Source organism: Podarcis vaucheri, assembly GCF_965113315.1.
Source record: "Podarcis vaucheri genome assembly, chromosome: 3".
Classification (NCBI taxonomy): domain Eukaryota; kingdom Metazoa; phylum Chordata; class Lepidosauria; order Squamata; family Lacertidae; genus Podarcis; species Podarcis vaucheri.
Genome location: NC_138761.1, coordinates 2,684,457 through 2,705,242, shown reverse-complemented (window position 1 = coordinate 2,705,242; position 20,786 = coordinate 2,684,457). Strand labels below are relative to the sequence as shown.

Sequence of the window (20,786 nt, the reverse complement as noted above, 5' to 3'; positions counted from 1 at the left end):
TCGCCTCAGGATGCGAACGGGGCTCCAGAATAGAGAAGTGTGCATGCACACAAAAGCTTATACCCAGAACAAACTTAATTGGTCTCTAAGGTGCTACTGGACAATTTTTTTATATATATTCCTAAAATATTGTTATTATTATTTATTGAATTTTTATACTGCCCTATACCTGGAGGTCTCAGGGTGGTTCATAGAACAAAATATGAAACCACAAAATATACGATCAAAATAAAAACAACCCGGTACCCCCCCCAAAAAAACACATTTTAAAAGGGCGTAGGGACACAGAGCAATGAACTCTGCTTATGGGTTAATCAGAGTGTAAAGGCAGAAATGGTGGTCTCTTACAACCCTTGTCCTAAACTTCCGATAGCATGAACTCCAAGTGATGTGGAAGAATCAGAAAGCTCATACCCAAAACAAACTTACTTGGTCTCTAAGGTGCTACTGGACTTTTTATTTATTTATTCAGTCGCTTCTATAGCTCTGGATATGCACCCCAATCTTGTGCCCAGGGAGCTATGCCCAGTTTCGTCCTCTATGGAACAGATGCAGCAACTGGGGACAACTCCCGCCTCCACTGATTTATGGATCTTCCCCTGGCTGGCTCCGTTCGCGCAGCCAGAGACTGCGCCTGCGGGAAAACGTCCTCTGCTCCTCCCTTTTCAGTCCCCTCCTGGTTCTGGGAGGCAGTGATGCAAGAGGGTAGGGAAGCCCCTGGCTCTTCACTTGCTTGGCCTGCCTCTTCCTCCTCTTCTTCCGACCCCTCCTGCACTCCACCCTGCCAAAGTTTACTGCCAAAGCTCAACAACTTTGCCAACTTTTGTGTCCACATCATAGCTGTCAACAATTTCCCTTTCTTTAGGGGAAATTCCCTTATTCCAAATAGGATTCCTCGCAAGAAAAGGAAAAAGTTGACAGCTACGGTCCGGATTTTCACTTCTTGAAACCTGGCAACCCTAGAAATAGCAACAACAAAAAAGAACAGATAACGCGGTGTGTCCCTTCCAACTGTACGACGCCACGATTCTACGAAACGAGTAAGGAGTCAGCGGCTCAAACATAAATTTTAATTCTGCACAGTGCTCCCGCTATTGGCACTCTACGGCACCAATCCCCTCTCTCTCCTCCCGCCCTGCCACGCTCCTGCCTTCGTTCACTTCCTTCCTTCCTTCCTCCCGTCCTCCTCCTTATCGGGTGCTGCTCAGGGTCTCGGGCTCCGAGTGGGGCAGGTCGCTCTGGGTCTCATGGTGGCTCCGGTGGTCGTGGTGGCTGTGGTGGCCCCGGTGGTCGTGGTGGCCCCTGTGGTGCTTGCCCTGGTGGTGGTGGTGGTGCTTGTGGGTCCGGCGGCCTTTGCCTTCGGCCAGGGTGGCCACCTGAATGGCCTCCGCCACCGCCATGGCTTTGCGGGCCTGGGTGCAGTCATACTCCGCCTCGGCAGCCTGTTGGTACGCAAGGGTGGCGATCTTGGAGACGTAGGAGAGGAGGTTGTCCTCCCTGGCCTGGGCCGCCTCCGCCGTCTCCTGGGCCTCCTCTGCCTTCCGCTTGGCCTCCAGCGTCTCCTTCTTGGCTTCGGCCGCCTCGATCTTCGCGTGAGCCACCTCCAGCTTGGCCTGGATGGTCTCGGTGAGGGCTTTCGTCGTCTCCTTCCTGGACTCGGGGTCCTTGTACCTCTGGAAGGGAAGCAGGAGAGCAAGCAGCTCAGAGGAGAGCAAGCACCACAACTGCAGAACGCCACCCCTTTCGAAATGAGGATTTTGCGACGCGCTTCTCTAAAGAGACGCATGCCAAGATATTCGGACCGGAGGGAGGCATGCGGACTGCAAGCGAGAATGACATGCGCGGACATCTTGCATCAGGGGAAATTGCTTTGCGAAATTTGTAGCGTAGGGAGAAATACGCACCGGTAAACTGCTGCGGAGGTTTGGAAAACGCTAAACAGAGATTAACCTGCTTTCTTCTATTTTTTATGTGTTTATTGCATCTATATCCCGGCTTTTCCAAAAAGGAGCTCAAGGTGGCGTACACAGTTATTATAATTTATTATCAGTGCTTTTTTGCTAAAAAAATGTTTAGGGGTACTATCATTTTGACTCAAGAATAATAATCCCTAATAATCTCCATCCTTATTTCACCTTATTTCACATTTTTGCAAGGCTATTTCCCCTCATATTCTGGTCACTTGGATCGTATTTTCATGAATATATGCAGTTTTAGGCACACTTTACCTCAGTTAAATTGGAAGTGATCCTGTTCCCACCAACACATTTGGTTCAAGGGGGTTTAATCTTCAGCTACTCATAGCGGGATCTGGAGACTTGAGCCACAATTGGAGGGGACGGGGAAATACCCTGATCCAAGACACTCACCAGCTGCTCCCGAACTTCATTCAGGAAGGCAATTTCGGTCAAGAGAGACCCAATTTCAGTCATAAGTTTTTCTTTAGCCCTGGAGAAAGGAGTGGAGAAAGAAGATTGACAAGTCCTGTGTCCGGTTCTGGGCAGCCCACTTAAAAAAGGCTTTCGATAAGCTAGAAAATGAGCAGGGGATAATGAAGGTGCCTGGAAACCAAATTTATGGGGAATGGTTGATTGAGCTGGGTATGTTTAGCCTGAGGAGGCTGAGAGGGGATATGAGAGCCACCTTCAAATATCTGAAGGGCTGTCAGACGGAAGATGGAGCAAGAGTGGTTTTCTGCTACTCCAGAAAGTTGGACCCAAATCAACAGATTCAAATTGCAGGAAAGGAGATTCTGACTAAAGCTCAGAGAGATCTGTCTGAGGTTAAGCCATTCAAGAGTGGGAAAGACCCTTTCAGAAGGTTTTGGTCTCTCATTTCTTGGCACTTTTAAGGCAGAATTTGGATGGCCACGTTTCGGGGATCCTTTTGCAGGCATTCCTGCGCTGCAGGGAGCTGGATTAGGTGACCCCAGGGTTGTTCCTTCAAACGCCACAGCGCTACGATTCTCTATAAATATCGTCCATTATTCCACAAGGACCTGGCTATCCCCCGCCGGACATGCGATTGCACTGACCTCTTGCAGTCTTCTGCATTGCAATCTTTTTCTGGAATAGAAAATGGGTCCATTGGTCAAAACTCACAGCTTCCTTCCATCCCGTCATTCAATATGCACAGCAGAGTTGCTATTGTTATTCTTATTATTAGTGCTGCTTTTTTAGAAAAAGAGATTCCGGAACTCACCCCAAACACCTTCCTTGAAAAGGTGAAAGGTGCCGGTACTGAGTTCCAGCTGAAAAAAAGCCCTGAAATTATTTGTTGTTGTTGTTGTTGTTGTTATTGTTATTATTATTATTATTCCTACCCCACCCACCTGACTGGGTTGCGACTTGGGACCTCCCAAATGTGGGTACATTCACCTCTCCATCCCTCCTACAGCCTTCCACAAGCTGAAAGACAACTGCTATCACCCCCAGGCAAAATAATAATAATAATAATAATAATAATAATAATAATAATAATAATAATAATAATAATAATAATATTATATTTTACCCCGCCCTCCCCTGGCAGAGCCGGGCTCAGGGCAGCTAATACCAGTAAAATTACAGTAAAATCATAATGGGGGGGGGGAGAAATATAAAATACAGGTTAAAATGCAATTTAAAATGCAGCCTCATTTTAAAAGAAGCCCATAGATCAAAACCATAAGAGGATGGAAACATAAGGGCCAGACTGAGTCCAAACCAAAGGCCAGGCAGAACAGCTCCGTCTTGCAGGCCCTGCAGAAAGATGTCAAGTATCGCAGGGCCCTAGTCTCTTGTGACAGAGCGTTCCACCAAGTCGGGGCCAGTACTGAAAAGGCCCTGGCCCTAGTTGAGACCAATCTAACCACCTTATGACTTGGGACCTCCAAAATATTGTCATTTGTGGACCTTAAGGTCCTCTGTGGGACATACCGGGAGAGGCGGTCCCGTAGGTACGAGGGTCCTAGGCCATATAGGGCTTTAAAGGTCAAAACCAGCACCTTAAATCTGATCCTGTACTCCACCGGGAGCCAGTGCAGTTGGTAAAGCACTGGATGAATGTGATCCAACTGGATGATATGTCAACCCCAGGATTGTATGCTGGCTGCAGTTGATGGGATAGGACTGGATACCCAAACATCTGGAGGGTGGCGGCAAAGGAAGCTTCTCAGGCGCATGGGGTGCACGCCCAGGGTGGGGCAAGCCACCCATAGGGGCAGGGTGAACCACAGGGCCTCCAAGGAGTCTGCCTGCCTCCTCCCACTCAGCTACCCTACACTTGTGGGGAGGCAGCGGGTGAACCATTTGGGGCAGCGTGGAGCCTGCGGGCGTTGAAGGCACGACGTCTCTCCCAGGAGAGCGTCAGTATTTTCATCCCACCCATTGCAAAGATCACCTGATCATGTTTGCTTTACTTTCTGTCTCAGAGAAAGCAGAGGGCGGAAACCACATATCCAGACTTCCGTCCCTAGCCCTGTGAGGCTTTTCTTTGATCTGCCTAGAGATTAGGCGGCAATATGAAAGAGAGCTGACTCTCTCGTGCATGTCCGTTATGTTCTTTCGTTTAACCAGTAGTAATAAAATTAGGTACGCTACAAAACCTCCACTGTCTCGCTTCTATTAAAGGTAAAGGGACCCCTGACCATTAGGTCCAGTCATGGCCGACTCTGGGGTTGCGGTGCTCATCTCACTTTATTGGCCGAGGGAGTCAGCATACAGCTTCCGGGTCATGTGGCCAGCATGACTAAGCCGCTTCTGGCGAACCAGAGCAGCGCACGGAAACGCCGTTTACCTTCCCACCAGAGTGGTACCTATTTATCTACTTGCACCTTGACCTGCTTTTGAACTGCTAGGTTGGCAGGAGCAGGAACTGAGCAATGGGAGCTCACCCCGTCGCGGGGATTCGAACCGCCGACCTTCTGATTGGCAAGCCCAAGAGGCTCAGTGGTTTAGACCAAAGCACCACCCGCGTCTATTTGTTAAAAGTAAAGGGACCCCTGACCATTCGGTCGAGTCATGGACAACTCTGGGGTTGCGGTGCTCATCTTGCTTTACTGGCTGAGGGAGCCAGTGTACAGCTTCCGGGTCATGTGGCCAGCATGACTAAATAAAATGCAATAAAATTCTATCCAAAATATTTAGAAAATGTTGATGGATTGTCCTGGTAATGAAAAGTAGTAACAAAGGGAGCTGCCTTTGCTTCCTTTTTTTAAAAAAATATGAACGCGTTTTTGTTCAGGTGCAAAAGCACATTCATATTTTTAAAAGGAAGCAAATAATAACATAAAGAAGATTGGGAAAAGTTTATTGTGAATATATGGGGGAGAACTGTGCATACTTCAAATCATTGGCAGCATTAAGACAAATTCAACAGTGTGAACAAGTTTTCATGGATGTAATAATGGAATACTGAACGGTTTCGTTTCTGTAAAGTATGCAGCGATTGATGATATGCAGAATGAACCATGGAAAGGAATTCATTGACATTTTAAAGTTGTTTAAATATTTTAAATTGTAAAACAGAAAATTTAATAAAAATTACACACACACACACACACAAATGAACGCATTTTCAATTTCCCTGTGTTTTGCTTTACACTGGTTTCAATGCATGTGTTATTCACTTATTGTTGTAAGTCATTGTGAGCTACTTCTGCAACAACAACTAATAAGTTTCACAAATGATCCTAATTCTACCGGGTGAGGCCAGTATTGTCCACCCTGACTGGCAGCACCTCTCCAGTGTGCCACACAGGGATTCATATCCCTGCTGCACCTGGAAACGAGAGAGAGAGAGAGAGAGAGAGAGAGAGAGAGAGAGAGAGAGAGAGAGAGAAATCCTACCTTTGTTCTGCTGCTTCAAGAAGTGAACCTGCAAAAGAGAATCCATTTCATTAAGTCCCACGCAGGGGGCGCGCCTGGTTTCACTCCCTCAGAAGGTGGTGGACTCTCCTTCCTTGGAGGTTTTAAGCAGAGGTTGGATATCCATCTGCCAGGGATTCTCCAGTTGTGGGGCTAGATGACATTTAGGGATCCCAGAGTGGTGCATGCTCTGGTTATCTCCTGCTTGGACTACTGCAATGCGCTCTATGTGGGGCTACCTTTGAAGGTGACCCGGAAACTACAACTAATCCAGAATGCGGCAGCTAGACTGGTGACTGCGAGCGGCCGCCGGGACCACATAACACCGGTCTTGAAAGACCTATACTGGTTCCCAGTACGTTTCCGAGCACAATTCAACGTGTTGGTGCTGACCTTGAAAGCCCTAAATGGCCTCGGTCCAGTAGACCTGAAGGAGCGTCTCCACCCCCATCGTTCTACCTGGACGCTGAGGTCCAGCACCGAGGGCCTTCTGGCGGTTCCCTCCCTGCGAGAAGCCAAGTTACAGGGAACCAGGCAGAGGGCCTTCTTGATGGTGGTGCCTGCCCTATGGAACGTCCTCCCATCAGATGTCAAGGAAATAAGCAGCTATCTTATCTTTAAAAGACATCTGAAGGCAGCCCTGTTTAGGGAAGCTTTTAATGTTTGATGTTTTATCGTGTTTTTAATATTCTGTTGGGAGCCACCCAGAGTGGCTGGGGAAACCCAGCCAGATGGGCGAAACATAAATAATAAATTGTTGTCATTGTTGTTGTTGTTGTTGTTAATGGATGAGAAGGCTCAGAGGCTTTGTGAGCCCCAGGGGAAGACCCAAGGCAAAACACACACACACGCGCGCGCACACACAATAGTGAACTTACAGCACTTTTCAACTGCTGGTTTTCAGCTAGCACCTTCTTCAGCTGAAAGAAAACAGAGAAGAGACAAAGAGGGTCACCCAAGGCTTTTGTCTTCCCACATTCATCATTTGGATCACTCAGGGTTACTGCCTCCACGCTCTGCTTTCCGCAGGGAGGGGATGGAGCCCAGAAGCAGAGCATTGTGTCCCTTCCAATGCTACGATTCTCCAAGGTGTGACTGGAAAGTTCGGTGAATGGTCACAGAAATTGGACAGTGAGAAATATTCAAACATACATGCCTTACAGGCCTTCAAAGCAGCCCCCACTGATACAATGCACTGTTGACAATGTTTGCAGAACTGTTGGAAACTTCTGGAGACTCTTTTTGTACCGCTTTCAGTTCCCTCATCACAGCGGCTTGGACGTGTGAAATGTTGGGAAACCTGTGCCCTTTCAGTGCATATTTCAGTTTTGGAAAAAGAAAGAAATCTGGTGGGGCCAGATCGGGAGAATATGGAGAGTGGGTGAAATATACTCGCAGTCGAGAGTGCGACAGCACAGCTGGAAAAAGCCTGAGACCACGAGGAGCTGTTGCTGGACACAGTATACCATCCTTACGACTAGTAATAATACAGTGGTGCCTCGCAAGACGAAAAGAATCCGTTCTATGATTCTCTTTGTCTAGCTGTTTTTTCGTCTTGCAAAGCAAGCCCATTGAAGGATTAGCGGATTAGCGCTATTAGCGGCTTTTAGCGGCTTATCTGCTGATCAGATCAGCTGATAAGCGGCTTAGCGGCTTAGAAAAAGGGGGGGAGGAAAAAAACTGGCAGGAACTCGCAAGACATTGTCGTCTTGCGAAGCAAGCCCATAGGAGATTCGTTTTGCGAAGCACCTCCAAAATGGAAAACTCTTTCGTCCAGCGAGTTTTCCGTCTTGCGAGGCATTCGTCTTGCGGGGCACCACTGTAATTGTATCTGAACTTGGCAGTTGCTTGCTGTATGAAAGGTCTCCTTTATGGAAGGTTCTTTTAAAGAGAGCCAGGGGGGCACAGTGGTTAGAATGCTGGACCAAGACCTAGGAGAGCAGGGTTCAAATCCCCACTTGGCTATGAAACTCAATGGGTGATTTTGGGGGAGCCACTTGCCTTTCGGCCTAGCCTACCGCTTAGGGTTTTTGTGGGGTTAAATGAGGAGGGGAGAGAAACACGTGCACCTGGGGACATAGATGCAATCACTCAATCAATTAAATAAGTGAAAACATATTATGGGGGGGTGGAGAACCCCAAATACACACAGTGCAATTCATAAAAAGGCAAATACGAAATAAAAATATTGGGCTAGCTGAGCCAGAGGGAGCTGGATGAGACTGCAGGATTGCACCCTAAGGTTGTTAGCAAAGCTGTTACCGTAAGTGAAATCGCTGCTTACCATGCTTTCCATTTTCATCGCTCTCACCCTGCAAAAGAACATTTCAGCTTTTTAAAAAAGGCCATGGGATAATCACAAACCCTGCTCACCCCCCTCCTCCTTCACCCCTTCCGAGGCTCCCATGGCTGCGATGTTTTCCCTTGGAAGCAATTCCTGGCCGATTGCTAATAATGTGCACCTAATGCTCGCGGGTGGCGCTGTGGGTAAAACCTCAGCGCCTAGGACTTGCCAATCGTCAGGTCGGCGGTTCGAATCCCCGCAGCAGGGTGAGCTCCCGTCTTCCGGTCCCAGTGCCTGCCAACCTAGCAGTTCGAAAGCACGTCAAAGTGCAAGTAGATAAATAGGGACCGCTTACTAGCGGGAAGGTAAACGGCGTTTCCGTGTGCTGCGCTGGCTCGCCAGATGCAGCTTGTCACACTGGCCACGTGACCCGGAAGTGTCTGCGGACAGCGCTGGCCCCCGGCCTCTTAAGTGAGATGGGCGCACAACCCTAGAGTCGGACACGACTGGCCCATACGGGCAGGGGTACCTTTACCTTTACCTTAATGCTCGGCTGTACAGGAACAATAAAGGTATTGTTACTATTATTGTTTTCCTGGACACATCTGGGATTTGGGGCTTGAAAATAGGTGATTGGCAAGAATGTCTGGGGAAACCCAGAGGTATGGCAAAGAGGTGAGTTTTTGCTGAAATTGGTCAGAAATGCTACAGAAGTGTCAGGGTCTGGTCTGAATTGGATGCCAGAGACTGGTCTGACTCCGAAGATGAAGGAATGCAGGCACAGACAGAGCAGCCTCTGACGGGGGGGGGGAATCGCCCCCCCCCCCACGTTCCTACAAGCAGAGAGACCAGCAGATTCAGAGGCTGCTCAGTCAGGGGAAGAGCTGGACAGTTTGAGATAGTAGCTAGGCAACCAGGAGGGAGGGAGCCTTATGGAGATTTTTCAGTCCAGAATGGCAGGGAAGTCACTCCCTCCCCCAGAACTCGGAGGACTGAAATGGTCCAGGAACAACGGAAGCATAGAGGAGGGACTCAGAGTGAGCGACTGCCATCTGTGGGAAGGGCGGCCTGATGCTCCTCTCAGTATGCTGTTGTAAATAAAAAGGACTATAAACCTGCCAAAGGCTCATTACTTTTTATCGTAAGCTCCCAGAGGAGAGGAGGAAACTCCCTTGCCTGCCAGCGTGCCTGACAAGAACTGAGCAGTTTCTAGCTCTAAACTTTTGAATATAGTCATACCTCAGTATAAATATGCTTCAGGATAAGTATTTTCAGGTTGCGCTCCGCGGCGACCCAGAAGTAACGGAGTGCGTTACTTCTGGGTTTCGCCGCTCGCATATGCGCATACGGTCAAAATGACGTAACACGCATGCGTGGAAGCAGCAAAACACGACCCGCAGACGCGCAGACGCGCAGTTGCGTCTTAAATTCTGTTCAGGATGCAAACGGGGCTCCGGAATGGATCCCGTTCGCATCCCGAGGTGCCACTGTATAGGAAAAAACGGTAGGATATGTCTGTCAAAGACGCATAAACCACAGAACAAGTGTCTTGACCTAGAATGTCCACACTTGACAAATGAAATCTGCCCTGTGGGTCTTCTCCACTTACCAAGAAACTCACCTCTCTGAGCTCTTTTCACTCTCGCTAAAGCTCTCGTGCTCTTTGATGATATGGTCCACGTCTGGTTTCGACCTCCTCTCCATATTCTAAGGACAACAGCAACAAAAGAGGTACCAGACGTTAAAGAGCATCATCTCTAGTTCAGCTCCCCCGATAAAATGGTGCTTTCCACCCATGTTTTCCTCCATCACAGACGACAGAGAGGAAGCACATGTCTGTTGGCAATGCACAGTGAGGCCCCTGCGTGGGGCGTGCTGCTCTCCCTCGTGGAAAAGATGCACATTGCAAAGTAAGTCACCATTGTCACAATTTCTTCCCATTTGTCAGATGGCTTCTACAGGCCTACCTGAAAAAGCGCAACCCTCTCGGGGCAACGAGCAAGACAAAATGTACAGAAGACTAAAAACAATGCAAAATGTTTTAATAAAACCACAAACACTAAGAATACAGTGGTACCTCGGGTTAAGAACTTAATTCGTTCTGGAGGTCCATTCTTAACCTGAAGCTGTTCTTAACCTGAAGCACCACTTTAGCTAATGGGGCCTCCCACTGCCGCTACACAATTTCTGTTCTCATACTGAAGCAAAGTTCTTAACGTGAGGTACTACTTCTGGGTTAGCAAAGTCTGTAACCTGAAGTGTCTGTAAACTGAGGTACCACTGTAATCATAAATGGACAGGATTGATTTCATCTGATAACCATTCGAGCTGCTCAACTCAGACATTTCTTCCCATTGAACCATGTCGGTGGTTGGAGTAGTCGTGGCATGATTCTGCAAATGGTGGCAAGTTTCATCACCGAGGCGGCCCACCTCTCCTCCTTTTTCACAAGTCTGCCACTCAGGAGCAGCCATGCGCTTTAGGCATGTGCTGAACGTCCTTTCAGCGCATAGGTGTGGATTGTGGGGAAGTGAAGGCAGCAAAAGTCTGATAGAAAAATTCCCGGTGACATATGTTTGAATATATATTCTGTCAGGGCCACGAAGGCTGAGGAAGAGGCCCCGCTTACGCTCTACAGATCTCTTGTCAGCTCATTTGCTTAGAGGTAGCAGTCGAACCGAGCGAGGTAGGCATCCCATGATTCAGAGGCTGGGGCAAACGGCAGTAGAGGAACGAGTGAAGCCATGGTTCCGAAGCCGACGTGGAGGGCGATGGATGGAACACTGTGCTCTAGCCAGAACAGTCAGCTCTGAATTGGTTCTACTCCGTGATTTCGCTCAGTGTTTTAGCTCCGTGATTCAGCTCAGCTCAGAGGGTGGCCGCATCTGGCTGTGCTCTGATGTCCATCAATCCAACCTTCTTCGCCAGTGTTAAGTTGTGGGTGAACATATCAGACGACACAGCGATTCTTCAGACAGCTCTTGTGTATTCACAGGCCAGAACTGAAGGGTTCAGCCAGCCTGCTTATATAGAGCTCCAGTACAACGTAACTGTAACAACTTTCTGTAACTATCCAATCACTGAACGTCACTTTCAATTCCTTATTTGCATATGCGGACCTGAGTGAAAACTATCTACAGCATCCCCCTGCTGGCCCAGGGTGAGAACTTCAGTACATAACATATTCAGTATCCGGTGACAGTGTCTTGAGACAACCCCCGTCTTTTGACTTTAGCACCCAGGAGTATCGAGAAGCCAGATTATCACACAAATCTGGTCCGGCCCCTGTCTGTTGGGGATGCAGCCCTCTGGGGAGACAGCGGGGAGTTTGCAAATGCGGAGCCCCAACAGATGCAGTGAGGATTTTACAACTAACACCCCCAAGGGAAATTGGCTGAGTTTCATTGTTGAATAGCTGGGTAGCTCAGTTGGTTAGAGCATAGTGCAGGTTTGGTCCCTGTCAGCTGCATGAATTCCTGCACTGCAGGGGGTTGGAATAGTAGTAGTAGTAATAGTAGTAGTAGTAGTAATAATAATAATAATGTATTTATACCCTGCTCATCTGGCTGGGCTTCCCCAGCCACTCTGGGCAGCTTCCAACCAAATATTAAAATCCAGTAATACATCAAACTCTGGAGAGTCCCATGAACTGCAAGAAGATCAAACCTATCCATTCGGAAGGAAATCAGCCCTGAGTGCTCACTGGAAGGACAGATCCTGAAGCTGAGGCTCCAAGACTTTGGCCACCTCAGGAGAAGAGAAGACTCCCTGGAAAAGACCCTGATGTTGGGAAAGATGGCAGGCAGAAGGAGAAGGGGACGACAGAGGACGAGATGGTGGGACAGTGTTCTGGAAGCTACCAGCATGAGTTTGACCAAACTGCGGGAGGCAATGGAAGACAGGAGTGCCTGGCGTGCTCTGGTCCAGGGGGTCACGAAGAGGCGGACACGACTAAACGACTCAACAACAATACATCAAACATTAAAAGCTTCCCTAAACAGGGCTGCCTTCAGATGTGTTCTAAAAGTTTGGTAGTTGTTTGGTAGTTGAATAGATGATCCTCAGGGTCCCTTCCATGAGATGTCCTCTCTGGGCCTGAAGAACCCCGTAACCGAGGCTTCATACATGGAACAGGGCTTTCCCCCCATATTTCTTCTGCTTTGTTTTAGAACAGTGACATGATTCACTGAGATATCTGAATCATTCCCCACCCCAGCAAGGACCTTGCCAGATCCTTTTTCACTTCTGACCTCTTCCTATAATGGCCTCCAATCTCCTGCATATTTGGGGAAGATATATCGGTTGTAAGAAAGCAGAGATCACCTCTGTGGACTCAGATTTGCCTTCTATAATGCCAAATAACAACCATTATTATTCTGAAAACCCCAGTTGCTCACTGATTGCTTTCTGAGTTATGTGCAGAATAGCCTTCTAGTCCCTAACAACAGAAAGAGACTTACATTGCATGCTCTAAGAGGAAAAAGCTAAGACTTTCCCTCTTAACTCCCAAGATGTTTGCTCTAATTCAGGGCAGGGGAAAACTGATCAGAAAGCAATTTTTTTAGCCTCATATCTTTTCTTAACCGGAGCCTTGATTCCGGCAGATGTTATTATTACGGAGCCTGGGGTTTGTTTGGTTTCTAGGGCGACCGGTTTTCCCACCCTGAGTCCCTCCTCCTCCTCTTCCAACATGCTGTGTAGCAAATGATAAATCCTCTTAAATAGTCTTTTAGTGTGTCCCAGAGGAGAGATGGAGAGATGTTTCCGGCAGTGTTTGTTTCCATGAACGTTATGACATGGAACCTCACTGTTGGGATGATGCCTTCACATCTCAGGAGGAAGGTGTTGATTCTCCATGGAAATAACTTTTGTGGCTCTCCCAGTGCTGAGTTCCAGTAGGATTGGTGCAAGAGCAGCGGCTGCAAAGGGGTACAAGCTCTGGGCAATAAGTGTGGAGGAGCTAAGCAAAAAAAACACCACCAACAACAAGAGCACACAAGCCACTCAACCCATGAGGAACTTTCATGGGCCCATAACTCCTAGAACAACACATATCTTTCACAATGTCCACAATAACTGTCCCTAAGAATCTGAGAAACTTCACTTGCTCCTAGAACATCTGTTCAGTATGGGGTCCATCAGAGTCTCACTGCCACAGGATAGCACCCATGCTTTCAGAAAATGTGTCCAAAGGAGACCAGTATGGTGAGGAGTCTGGTGGTGAACAAGTTCTACAAGGAATGGTTGGAAGATCTGTGTGTGTGTTTAGAGAAGATTAAGGAGATTAAATCTCCTTCCTTGGAGATTTTTAAGATGAGGTTGGGCGCCCATCTGCCATGGATGCTTTAGCTGAGATTCCTGCATTATACTTTATACTTTATTGTCACTTGTACAACTTGTATACGGTGAGATTACACGTGCATCCCCCACTCAGCTCTCTTAGTCTTAATTCCCCTCGTTTACTGACGCACACCCACCAAACCCGAAAGTCAGTTGCCCTGTTGTTATCTTTTCATTCAGCAGCCTAACAGCCCACAGACAGAAGCTGTTCTTTACCCTGTTGGTGTGACTAATCAGGCTTCTATATCTTCTGCCCGAGGGCAGGAGATCAAGAAAGTGCCCGCCAGAGTGTGAATCTTCCCTAAGAATTTTCCTCACTCTCCTGAGGCAACGTTCGTCCGCGATGTCATCCAGCGGATTCACGGGACAGCCCATAATATCTTGTGCTGTATTCACCACCCTCTGCAGGCACTTCCTATCAGATGATGTCAAACCAGCGTACCACACTGTGATGCAGTATGAAAGGACACTTTCTATTGTGGACCGGTAGAAGGAGATCATCAGATGTTGATTGACATCATTCTTCCGCAATACTCTGAGGAGACTGGGCTTTCTTAACCACCTGTGTTGTATTGATTTTCCAAGTAAGGTCTTCACTGAGATAAACTGCTAGGAATTTAAAGGAAGAGACTCTCTCCACACAGCCCTCCCTGATGTACAGCGTGGCTAGTTCTCCTCTCTTCCTCCGAAAGTCCAACACCATCTCCTTTGTCTTGCTGATATTAGAGTGCAAGTTGTTCCCTAGGCACCATGTAGATAGTTTTTGGACCTCCCCTCTATACGCTGATTCATCCTCTGAATTGTGGGGTTTGGACTGGATGACCCTTGGAGTCCTTTCCAACTCTACAATTCTATGATTTTATTATTTGCCTCCCTTTTTCATTTGTTGAAGACTTCTAAAAATGTTACTTGCAGAATGCTGTCTGCAGAAGAGGGTCAGCACCGAAGGACAGACCGATGTGAAGGAAGGCACATTTTCTCTACCCCCCTGTCTTATGCATTTATTAAATAAAAGTAAAATAAATAAAACGTACAGCCTGCCTTTCAGCCCTCAAGATGGCCCCCAGGGCAGATTCCACCTGCTAAAAAATGCATATCCAAAAATTCATGGAGAACCACGGGAGACATTAAAACCGAGTTCTCCAGACATTCCAGCGGCGGTTATGAAAGCAGCGTTCCAGGTGCCCCCCTCCCGGCTTCCCCTGCCCCTTAAACTCGCCTTGGGGCTGAATTTCATTTCATCGTGCAAAAAGGGCAAGCAGATGGGTGTGTAGAAGGTGCAGGAGACGAAGCAGGGCTGGGAGCTGCAGTGACGCAGGGAACGGCGCCGGCGGGAGGCCGAGGGAACGCGGGAGAAGTCCTCATAGCTCCTGTAAGGGTTCATTGGCACGGGGCATCTTCGCTTCCAGAGCAGGGTCCAGGCGGCAGTTCGTCTCCCTGGCAACCTCACAGGGATAACTGAGACCCCAAGGTTCCATGGATGGGGAGGGCAGGACTGGAGACCCAAGGGAGCAGCGCCATTATCTCCGTTTGATTTGATTCTTGTGTTATAAAAACAAAGAGCTTCAAAGGCTCTGCAAGGCATGGAGGAGACCAAGAGCCAAGAAGGTTGGGCAAATCCATGGAGGAGGAGAAGGCTATCGATGGCGACCAGCCAGAATGGTTGTGTTCTGTCTCCACACTCAGAAGCAGCCGTGCTTTGGCATACCACTTGATGGAAACTGCAAGAGTAATCTTGCAGTGTCTGGAGGCGGTTGGAGGATGGATGGCGGATAACAGATTGAGGTTGAATCCTGACAAGACAGTAGTACTGTTTTTGGGGGACAGGAGGACTCCCTGGTCCTGAATGGGGCAACTGTGCCCCTGAAGGACCTGGTGCACAGCCTTGGAGTCATTCTGGACTCACAGCTGTCCATGGAGGCACAGGTCCATTCTGTGTCCAGGGCAGCTGTTTACCAGCTCCATCTGGTACGCAGGATGAGACCCTATCTGCCCGCAGACTGCCTCGCCAGAGCGGTGCATGCTCTAGTTATCTCCCGCTGGGACTACTGCAGTGCTCTCTATGTGGGGCTCCCTTTGAAGGTGACCCAGAAACTACAACTAATCCAGAATGCGGCAGCTAGACTGGTGACTGGGGCGGCCGCCGAGACCATATAACACCGGTCTTGAAAGACCTACATTGGCTCCCAGTACGTTTCCAAGCACAATTCAAAGTGTTGGTGCTGACCTTGAAAGCCCTAAACGGCCTCAGTCCAGTATATCTGAAGGAGCGTCTCCACCCCCATCGCTCAACCTGGACACTGAGGTCCAGTGCCGAGGGCCTTCTGGTGGTTCCCTCATTGCGAGAAGCCAAATTACAGGGAACCAGGCAGAGGGCCTTCTCAGTAGTGGCACCCACCCTGTGGAATGCCCTCCCACCAGATGTCAAAGAGAAAAATAACTACCAGACTTTTAGAAGACATCTGAAGGCAGCCCTGTTTAGGGAAGCTTTTAATGTTTGATGCATTACTGTATTTTAATATTTTGTTGGAAGCCGCCCAGTGTGGCTGGGGAGGCCCAGCAAGATGGGTGGGGTATAAATAATAAATTGTTGTTGTTGTTGTTGTTGTTGCTGCTGTTGTTATTTTATTATCTCATGTTCAAGTTCTGCTCATGGATTTCCCAGAAGAGGTATTGGTCAGCCACTGGGAGCAACGGCATAACATGGGACTTGCAGCAGAGATGATTGCCCCTGGCTCATTGTGGGTGGGGCAGGGGCGGCTCACACCACCCTCCCCAAGCCAGCCCTGTGCAGCTTTGTGAGGCTGGGATCTACCGTATTTTTCGCACCATTGGACGCACCGGACAATAGGAAGCACTTTGTTTTAGAGGGGGGAGAACAAGAAAAAAAATTCTCCCCCTCTCTGCCCAGCGCCCCTTCAGTGAAGCGGCAGGAGGCGCTGCACAGAGAGGGAGAGAACTTTCCCCCTCTTGTTTTCCCGCTCTAAAACAAGGTGCCGTTTAAGGTGCGTTCAGGCGGCTACCTTGGAAGCCTGGAGAACGAGAGGGGTCGGCGTGCACTGACCCCTCTCACTCTCCAGGCTTCAGGTTCCTTTCGACCTGCTCTTTGGGGCTGGCGGGGGAAGCCCACCACCAGCCCCAAAGAGCAGGTCAGAGAGCAGCGGGCGCGCTCTCCCGGCTGGGGAGGTGACGCACGGCTATGGCAGGATCCTCTATAGCCGCACGTCACCTCTCCAGCCGTGAGAGGGTCGCGGGGCTACGGCGTCTTCGCTCCATAGGACGCACACACATTTCCCCTTCATTTTTGAAGGGGAAAAAGTGCGTCCTATAGAGCAGAAAATACGGTAATCAGATCCCAGCTTTGCAAAGCTGCTCAGGGAGGGAGGCATGGGACGGACCCCAGCCTACAATGGTAAGGCTGGGATCGAAGGGCGCAAAGCTGTTTAGCCCCTTCTCATGTGCCCTCCCCAAACGGCTCGGCGCCTTCTGCATCCTTCTTAAATTGTGGTGCCCAGAATCGGACACAGTATTCCAGGTGAGGGTCTGACCAAGGCAGGTTAGAGGTAAAGGTAAAGGGACCTCCTGACCATTAGGTCCAGTCGTGGCCGACTCTGGGGTTGTGGCGCTCATCTCGCTTTACTGGCCGAGGGAGCCGGCGTACAGCTTCCGGGTCATGTGGCCAGCAGGACTAAGCCGCTTCTGGGGAACCAGAGCAGCGCACGGAAACGCCGTTTACCTTCCTTCCAGAGCGGTACCTGTTTATCTACTTGCACTTTGACGTGCTTTCGAACTGCTAGGTTGGCAGGAGCTGGGACCAAGCAACGGGAGCTCATCCCGTTGCTGGGATTCGAACCGCCGACCTTCTGTTCAGCAAGTCCTAGGCTCTGTGGTTTAGACCACAGCACCATCTGTGTCCCACCGAGGCAGGATAGAGGGGGACTAAGACTGTTGATCCACCCTAGAATAGCATGAACTTCGTCTTCCCTCTTCTTCTCCTGCTCATTTCCCTCTTTCTCCTTTACATTTCCTTTCGGCCCATGTGTTCTGCACCCGAACACCTCCTTTTGCAAAGTCGCCAGGCGCAAGCAAACTCCTGTATGGCTGGGGATTCACAAAGGCCCCTTTCTTCAGAAGCTGAATACACCTTCTCAGGCACACATGTGCTTGCTGCATGGTCTGCGTTCATCTCTCCATCCTCACGTGTTTTCCACCCACTGATCCCTCCTGCCCCCTTCTCCTCGCTGCTCCATCAGTGCTCAAGACAACACAGGTAGGTCCCTCCTCCCTGCTCTTTCCTGCCCACCTGGCCAGCTCTGTGGGCTGCAAAGGTAGATCCCAGGAACGTGGCTTTCCACGGGAGGACTGGCTTCACAGAGGGTGAGAAAGGAGGAAGACTTTGGCTGCTGCTGGAAGCCAGGTAAGCAGGTGAGTCGGGGGGGCTGGGGGGGGAGGCAGGCAGGTCCTGTTAGTTTCTGTTTGCCACTGTGCAGTGATTTTGGAGTCACAGGACTCTGTTTGCATTCCTGGGATTCCATACCGTTGGAAGTCTCACGGGAGACGGATGTGACGTTACTGGTTTCCTGTTCCTTTGTTTGGTTCAGTTGCTCTCTGCTTTCACAGAGAGAGGATGATTTCTTTTCTGTCTGCGTAGCTTAGAAATTAAAGCTTTGCAATGTAGCCATAAATCTCATCACTTCCACGTGCTACTTTGATTCTCTGCTGGATGGGAATGTGCCTGAGGCCTCATCAAAGGCTCAGGTCGTTAATTACGTCAGAGGCGATTCCAAAGAACTCGGCCGGAGGAAGATGAGCTTTATCAGCTTGGCCGAGCCGAGATCCCGACACGTCCATGATGGGTGCAAAGGTGACCTTGGAAAGGGACTAGGCCCTCTTGTGCTTCCGTTGGCACCATCAGGGGTGCAACAGGGTCCGAGCTGTCTCCTGGTCAGACATGAAATGAGCAGGCTCGCGGGAGAAAGAATCGTTTTATCCTACTCAGGCTTGGAACTGGGCTCCGAAAATGAAACAAAGCCCAAAATTATCTTGCAACTTTAGTAATAAAGCATTATTAAAGGAAGTCAAATATAAAACACATTATGAGAAAAAACAACAACATATTGCCTTAATTAAATAAATCAGTGAAATTGTTGAAGTGCGTTTCTGCCTCTATAAACTGTCCAGATTGCCAAGACCACTTTGTTGTGTTTAATTTTTGAACATTGCTTATTCGCTATGAAGTAAGAGGTCTGTTGATCAGAGGCAACTGATAGATGGATTGATTGATTGATTGATTGATTGATTGATTGATTGATTGAATGTAAGTAAAAGTAAAGGACCCCTGGATGGCTAAGTCCAGTCAAAGGCGACTATGGGGTTGTGGCGGCCATCTCACATTCAGGCTGCGGGAGATGGCGTTTGTCCACAGACAGCTTTCCTGGTCATGTGGCCAGCAGGACTAAACCACTTCTGGTGCAATGGGACACCGTGATGGAAGCCAGAGTGCACAGAAACACCATTTACCTTCTTGCCGCAGTGGTACCTATTTTTCTACTCACACTGGTATGCTTTCGAACTGCTAGGTTGGCAGGAGCTGGGACCGAGCAACGGGAGCTCACCCCGTTGCAGGGATTCGAACTGCTGACCTTTGGATCGGCAAGCCCAAGAGGCTCAGTGGTTTAGACCACAGGGCCACCCAGTCCCTCTCTTGATTGATTGATTGATTGATTGAATACACACATACAGTAAGATCACAACTTACTTGGGGGGTTACGTTCAGGGGATCGAGCTTAAGGCCAAAATTGCATAAAGTGAAAACACATTGGGTGCAATGACTGGTGGGATTCCCAAAGGCATTTTTCCTGGACACCTGCCCACTTTAATTTTTTTATAACTATTTTTCCAACCTCGTAAAGCTAAACGTGCACAGTTAAATGAGCCCGGACAGCTCAGTTGGCTAGAGCACAGTGCTGATAATGCCAAGGTTGCGGGTTCAACTCCCTTATGGGACGGCTGCCTATTTATGCATTGAGGGGTTCAGCTAGATGACCCCAGTGTCCCTTCCAACTCTCCGATTCTCTGATTCCATGAAACATCCCCGAGTTGAAGGCTTACTGTATATACATACAGTAGTACATAGATGTGAAAACACACATGCACACATAGGTAAAAAGGTAAAGGACCCCTGGATGGCTAAGTCCAGTCCAAGGCGACTATGGGGTTGTGGCGCTCATCTCATCTTTCAGGCTGAGGGAGCCAGCTAATGTCCGCAGACAGCTTTCCAGGTCATGTGGCCAGCAGGACTAAACTGCTTCTGGCACAACGGGACACTGTGACGGAAACTAGAGCGCATGGAAATGCAGTTTACCTTCCCGCCACAGCGGTACCTATTTATCTACTTGCGCTGGTGTGCTTTCAAACTGCTAGGTTGGCAGGAGCTGGGACAGAGCAAGGGGAGCTCACCCCGCTGCGGGGATTCGAACCACCGACCTTCCGGTCAGCAAGCCCAAGAGGCTCAGTGGTTTACACCACAGTGCCACCCGCGTCACACACATATATATTGCCAGGGCTGAACTAAGTGTGGAGCCAAGTACTTGCTCCGTAGGGGATGGGAAAAGGAGGAAAGACAGAAAGGGGGGTGTCTACCAGAGGTGTCTTCTGGTCCAGATCTGGCCAGGAGGCCTCCAGATTGGCCGGGAAAAAAGCCATGAAGCCGTCCCTTGTCCAAAGACTCGAGTGATGTGGCGTCAAGGTGCGCCCGGCAACCTGTTCCAACTCTGCGTGACATCACACAGAGCGCATCATAAGGAGAGGCCGGAGGGGAAACGGCTTAGCAACCTCTGTGCAAAAGTCAGCAAGGACTTTGCAAATCCACTTCGAAAGCGGCTCTTCCTTCACCCGATCCCCAAGCTTGACTTTGCAATTGCATGCGCTGCGCCCCCAGTGCTTCCAAAACATCGCGATGATCGCTGCTAGAAATGAGATCGTTTTGCAGGGGCTGAGCTGCTAACACTGTTCCGCACTCGGTACTGAAACGCACGGGGTGTGACCTTCGAGTGGCCTAAGTTACCTCACAGGGTTGTTGTAGGGGCTAAATGAGGGAGGGGGAAAGGTGGGATATAAATAGGAGAAGAAGAAGAAGAAGAAGAAGAAGAAGAAGAAGAAGAAGAAGAAGAAGAAATAATTATGTCTAGGCTCTGCCTCTCTCTATATATACCGTATTTTTCGCTCAATAACACGCACCCAACCATAACACGCATGTAGTTTTTAGAGGAGGAAAACAAGAAAAAAAATATTCTAAGCGAAACAGTCAATGTATG

General features: G+C 49.1%; 1 protein-coding gene across 2 annotated transcripts; it reads right to left on the bottom strand.

The window, feature by feature from the left end:
* Positions 1-1,056: 1,056 nt before the first annotated feature.
* On the bottom strand, positions 1,057-20,259 carry LOC309529520 (uncharacterized protein). 2 transcript variants are annotated; one of them, XM_082217815.1, is made up of 8 exons: positions 20,113-20,259; positions 9,752-9,837; positions 8,131-8,158; positions 6,725-6,766; positions 5,829-5,856; positions 3,035-3,065; positions 2,370-2,448; positions 1,057-1,673 (listed from the first exon to the last, which is right to left on the bottom strand). In XM_082217815.1, the coding sequence occupies exons 1-8, from the start codon at positions 20,173-20,175 to the stop codon at positions 1,191-1,193; spliced, it is 840 nt and encodes a 279-aa protein (XP_082073941.1). In that variant the 5' UTR covers positions 20,176-20,259; the 3' UTR covers positions 1,057-1,190. The 2 variants fall into 2 exon arrangements, with proteins under 2 accessions (XP_082073941.1, XP_082073940.1); XM_082217814.1 differs by lacking the exon at positions 20,113-20,259 and adding an exon at positions 14,690-14,913.
* Between the last annotated feature and the right edge of the window lie 527 nt (positions 20,260-20,786).

What these genes read in the sequence shown, in the direction of transcription:
- LOC309529520 (XM_082217814.1), bottom strand. Translation starts at nt 14,854, where the DNA reads ATGAACCCTTACAGGAGCTATGAGGACTTCTCCCGCGTTCCCTCGGCC. An exon ending in AGTGAAAAGAGCTCAGAGAG is followed by an intron (nt 8,159 to 9,751) that starts GTGAGTTTCTTG and finishes GTTCTTTTGCAG; the next exon opens with GGTGAGAGCGATGAAAATGG. An exon ending in ACCAGCAGTTGAAAAGTGCT is followed by an intron (nt 5,857 to 6,724) that starts GTAAGTTCACTA and finishes TCTCTTTTGCAG; the next exon opens with GTTCACTTCTTGAAGCAGCA.